Source organism: Primulina eburnea, chromosome 5 (genome assembly GCF_022965805.1).
Source record: "Primulina eburnea isolate SZY01 chromosome 5, ASM2296580v1, whole genome shotgun sequence".
Taxonomy (NCBI): domain Eukaryota; kingdom Viridiplantae; phylum Streptophyta; class Magnoliopsida; order Lamiales; family Gesneriaceae; genus Primulina; species Primulina eburnea.
This window is the reverse complement of record NC_133105.1, coordinates 25790677-25796895: the sequence shown is the minus strand read 5'-3', so window position 1 is coordinate 25796895 and position 6219 is coordinate 25790677. Positions and strand designations below refer to the sequence as shown.

Below are 6219 nucleotides of genomic sequence, written 5' to 3'. Positions count from 1 at the left end.
ACATTGTTTAGTACAGAAGAGGTTAAAACTTGGGCTCCCTTTTGTGTTAATGTGAGGTTTTGTGTTGTTGCCTCTTTTGTACTGATGACTAACATATGATGGTGAAAAGATAATAATATTTGGAACGATTATTTTCCATTACAAAAATTAGTAATCTAAAGATCAGGTCGACGTCCATGGGTGCATGTACTAATTGTGCATCCATGTCCTCACTTTCTAAAATATTGGTACAAAGAAACACAAATACAGTACACTTTGTATATTATGGAGCACCTCAGTAACCAATTCGTGGTATCATTTGCCTAAAATCGAGCACCTCGTACACCAGGTCGACATCCATGCATGCATGTACTAGTTGTGCACCCATGTCCCAACTTTCTAAAATATTGGTACAAAGAAACACAAATACAGTACACTTTGTATATTATGGAGCACCTCAGTAAGCAATTCGTGGTATCATTTGCCTAAAATTGAGCACCACATACACCAGGTCGACGTCCATGCGTGCATGCACTAGTTGTGCACCCATGTCCTCACTTTCTAAAATATTGGTACAAAGAAACACAAATACAGTACACTTTGTATATTATGGAGCACCTCAGTAACCAATTCGTGGTATCATTTGCCTAAAATTGAGCACCGCGTACACCAGGTCGACGTCCATGCGTGCATGTACTAGTTGTGCACGTGTACCCATGTCCTCACTTTATAAAACATTGGTACAAAGAAACAAAAATACAATACACTTTGTATATTATGGAGCACGTCAGTAACTAATTCGTGGTATCATTTGCCTAGAATTGAGCACCTCGTAAAATTAATCAACAGCTATGTAACATGATTCGATATGTTAGTTGGGAATGAATGTTAGGTTACATAAAAGCCAAAATACGGGATAATAAGACCTTTATGAAGCATCATAGTGACTATTATCTAGTACTAAATTATAAAAATTGAGCACCACTCATGATGACTATGTCTACACGCTTTCTATGTGCTAAGTGTGCACCATATCAATATTTATCAAAAAAAGGTACATAAAATCCAAATTACAGGACAATAATTCCTTTCTGAAGCACCACAGTGACGATTATCTAATACTACGTTTTAAAAATGGAGCACCATTAACAATGACATAATTACACATTTCACCATAGTGAAAAAAACAAAAACATCACCTTCATTCTACTATTTGTCAGTGACAACAACTATACACAACTTTGACTCTGAGAAGTTTTGAACGTAGACCACAACATTAATTTGCGGTTTGGTTCCCTTCTCAACTATCTTCACTTCACTTGTCATCCTGCTGTAAGTAGACACGATCTTATTGTTGCTTAATGGAGTTCAAGGATGCACCCGAATGCCAATGTGGCTATGGAAAAATAAATTTACGAGAAGCTGGTCCACGAGCTACCCGTCCAGGAAAGTATTACTACATTTGTCCTCGAGAGCTACGACACCCTAATCGGTTTTACTGGTGTGATGAATACCACAGCCAAGTACTTGAAGAAAATACATCAAAATCCAACATCAGTACACCTTTGAAAACAACTTTCAGCTACTCAAAATATGCCTCTTCAGCGACACATGGTTTGCCACCACATGATGATAACGTTCTCTCTGATAAGAACGACAACACGTCCATCAATATGGCAGTAATTTGTTTTTGTTTCGGTTGCACATGTTTTGTAATTGCAAGTTTGCTCATTGTAGCTCTTGTGTTTGTTTTAATGTCTAAGTGAAATTGTCGTCACAAACAATGTGTGATTATGCTTTGCGTGCTTCAATAATGTTTGTATTGATGTCTAAGTGAATTGCACGATATTTGTACCAGAATTTTTCCCATTGTGTATCATATCGATATATATATATATATATATATATATATATATATATATATATATATATATAAATATATGATACTAGATTCAGCCAATTTTATGCTACATTTTTTTTTACCATGTGATATAATCGGGCACAATGAATACAAACCAAAAAATGGACAACAAACCCTCAACCACATGTACCAGTAGGTGTCCAAAACACAATAACAAATGACATATTATAGGAGCATCCAAATTCCAACGTTATGAAATATTTGTACCAGAATTTTGCCCATTGTGTACCATATCGATATATATATATATATATGATACTAGATTCAGCCAATTTTGTGCTACCTTTTTTTTCCAATGTGATATAATCGGCCATAATGAATACAAACCAGAAAATGGATAACAAACCCTCAACCAAATGTACCAGTAGGTGTCCACAAAGATATACACCAGTGGCTGAAAATTTTTTTGAAATAATATAGCATCATACACCAGTGGCACAAAAGCATTCTGAAACTGAACAACAAATTGTATACATTACAAAGACAACACATGAAATGTTACAACAGAATTCAAATTAAAAAAATCTTATAACACATAACAACTCAACACCAACAGTATGCAAAAACACAATAATCAAATCAAGGCTACACAGCCAATGCCACTGGAACGGGTGTGTCTCCTTTTGCGCACGTCCAAAATTGAATCCACTGTTGTCCTTTTTCTTTAGAAATTAGAAAAAATGTATCAAATGCAAGAAAATAACAAATGAAAATGAAATTGAAAATGGTCAATGAAAAGTGAACAAATTTCTACAAGCATCATTCAAAATAATCAAAAAGACAAAATAAGCTAGTTTATAGCTTCTTTACAGCTTCTTCGGTTGTGTCCTCGTACACGACAACGACTACACTTTGACAGACGTGATTGAATTTGGGATGGTATTCTTTGAGTCCTTCTACGCCCTGGCTGACTACACACATCAGGAGAATTGATTACATATCCTTCATCGCCATTGAACTCGTACATGTCAAATGTCGGTATGAGATTAATAATGCCCTTGTATGTTTGACAATACATATCAGTTTTGAAAAATTTATCACAGAAGGCGTATACCGACATTGACTTCGATTCTATGGCAGCACAAGCATGTTTGCACGAGAGCATATGGATCTGCCAGGATCTACATGAACAAGTCCATTCATTCAAACCAACAGCACATGTTTTATCACCATCAACTACTTCAAACTTCCAACCACTTGAACGGTTCACTCTCAAGGTGTGAGATTCAATGTATGTTCTCATAACAGCCTTCTCCTTTGCTGGGCTTAATTCTTTCACCATGCCTAATGTTGCTTCGCGTCGTCGGTACATCATATTCATTATTTCCACACATATATGGTCAACCATAGAAACAACATAGAGATAACGAGCTGGTTTAATCCAATTATTCCAACATTCAGCGATGTTATTATTTATAACACCCCAAAGATTTCCACGAAACAAAGCATTAGCCCAGCTTTCAGGCTCAGACTTCTGAATAAATGCTACTGCAAGTGGCATTGACTCAAAGATATTATTCATGTGCTATGAAAACTCATGTTGTGATGGGGCATAGGCAGCTTTTTTGAATACCGACGACCAATATTTTTTGTTATGTAGATGATAACTTCGCAACACCTGTAATGACCAAAAGAAAATTAATAAATTTTTTTCTAATAACAATACATACATTAAAATTATTTAATCATATAATACACACAAAAAAACATTAATTATTTACTAACCGTCTTCACAAAATTATCGACCAAGTGCCTCAAACAATATGCATGATGACTACCCGAAAATAAAAGTTGGATAGCCTTGATAATCCCAGGATGTCGGTCTGAGAAAAAAGTGAATCTGTCGAATCCCATGGCATGATGCGTAAGTATGACACATATCAAATGATAACAAAATCATTCCCAATTAGAATCATTCTCCGCATCTACTACAGAATATGCTGATCGTCATTGGCATCCTTTGTCACAGCAACTAGCATACTTCTTTTGTATTTATTTTTTATGTGAATGCCATCCAAAAATATCAACGTTCTACAACCAGTAGCAAAACCAGCTGCACATGTATTAAAACAAATGAATAATCATTTAAACTTATTATTTACCGGATCTATCTCACATTCAACAACATTGCCAGGATTTGTTTCTCTAACGGCTTGGCAATACCATCTCAATCTATTGTAGCAGTCCTTTTCTAAATCGTGAATATCATGCATCGCTATTTCCTTCCCCTTCCACACCTTGCGTTAACCTATCTCTACTCCATAATCCTATGTAAATCTCTCATCATTGAACAAGGACGATAAGAAGGCTCTCCCCTCAATTTATCCTTCAATACATTAGCAACACAAGCTGCATCAACTCTAGGATAAATTATCCTCTCCACACGAGTGTCGTAAATTGCATTTTCTAATCTCAAATAGATTGTCTTCTTTATGTCGAGAAACATAAATCCTCCATTTACAACTTTTTACACTACAAATAGCGATAATCTTTTCTCGGTCAATTTTTTTAATATAAATATGAACGTTTGGTAGCAATCGAATACTTTTTAATGTAGGTTCTACATTCTGCAGCATCCTTGAATATTTGCCCCTCGCCTCGGATGCAATGAAACCAAGCGTCAATGGAATTTTGTACAGGGGCATCTTCGAGCTCGTTATCACTACTGGAATGTGTGTAATCTTACTCAACCCTTACCAATATAATAACCATCTATTCAGTAATAAATAGGTAACAACTAAGTTCTCTAATAGAAAACATTAGCACTACAATAGATACTTAAAATTTTGGCATCAGTTTACTTACTCAAATGAAAATAATGACACAAAATAGACTACTGCTTGAATTAGTCTAACAAATACACAACACAAACCCACTGTATTCTTAATTTACAGGATTATCACTAAAAAAAAGTGTAATATGAACACAAAAAAATTAACAAAATAACACAACATACAAAATAGAACTAAATAACGATACTACCTCTCCATAGATTTTCCACCTCCAATCTGTTCTTTTTTTCCTGCCAACAGTTCAATCACTGTAAGCTTCATACACATATGAAGATGGATCATATTAAGCACATCATCATAATCGTTCAACGTCACGTACATCTTATGTTGGGGAGCTAGGTATTGCAAAGTAATAGATTGAGGATTAATATCCTCGTTTTTTTCCCAAGACTAGCAAAAATATCAAACAAACTACACCTACTGAAAATCGAAATCACAAATAGTTGGTTATTGAACTTGTAGGTACCAAGAAACGCAAGATTCGATGATGACCCAAATCCAGCAAATTCCATTACACAGAAAATTAAAGGACAAAAATGACGAGAGATTGCAGACAAAGAAAAAAAATTGGGTGCAAAGTTTAATCTTGTTTAGTCGTTGAAAGGATTTGACCACAATTTTTTCCTAAGATTTTCATCGGCAATGGGAAAAGAGGTGTAAGGCTCGGGGCCGAAGAGGGCGGGGGGTGATTGCCGGTGCCATTAGTTGCACAGACAATGAGCGGCTCCCGGCAGGCTTCTAGGTTGAGGGAATATGAATGAACCGATCCCACACCGGAATGAGAGGGATTCCGAGACTGTTCAATGTAATGGACTGTACAGTTGAAGAAGGCTTAAAAGATTTGATTGGTACTACTCATATCACGAAGGTGCATCTTCTTTTCAGTAGCTCATCACATAAGAACTCCAAAGTTAAGCGTGCTTGGCTTGGAGCAAATTTGAGATGAGTGACCTCCTGAGAAGTTTCCTAGGGTGCGTGTGAGTGAGGACATAAGCACGCTGGAAAGACTCGTCTTGATACAGTGAGGACATTCGTCGAATCCGAGACGTTACAAGAGGAGTGTTTAAGGGTTGAGGATAATGAGAGCCGATCTATTTAGGTTTCTGGGGGAATGATTTTCATTTTTTACACATGCCCATATAAGAGTATTTCCGGGTTTTAGAAAAAAATGAGGGCAGCATTGTAACTTGTTACCAACTAGGGACCTTAAACACATAATAAAAGATGTCAGGGAGTTGAAACATATTAATACTGACATAGGGAGTTGAAGCACATTTGGGTTTGATTTTAGGTATTTATGAGCAATTTATCGTTTTAAGAACCAGTTATAAAACTCTTATAAATGAGTTAAATGTACTTGTGTTGTTTTTTTAATATAGGGGTTGAATATGCTTTTAGAATTTTCATGTGGTATGGCGGAATAACATATAATTTTTCATATAATATCATGTGAGATTGTATCGTATGTCAATTTTAGTAGATATGTTGTATAATTTATGTTATTTTTTATGTCAAAAATATTTTTTT

The 6219-nt window shown here is 35.6% G+C and overlaps 1 protein-coding gene across 1 annotated transcript; it reads right to left on the bottom strand.

Annotated features, from left to right (window-relative positions):
• Positions 1-2690: 2690 nt before the first annotated feature.
• On the bottom strand, positions 2691-3401 carry LOC140831458 (uncharacterized). Its single transcript, XM_073195210.1, has one exon. It carries the CDS (start codon positions 3399-3401, stop codon positions 2691-2693), a length of 711 nt encoding a protein of 236 aa, XP_073051311.1.
• Positions 3402-6219: the final 2818 nt, after the last annotated feature.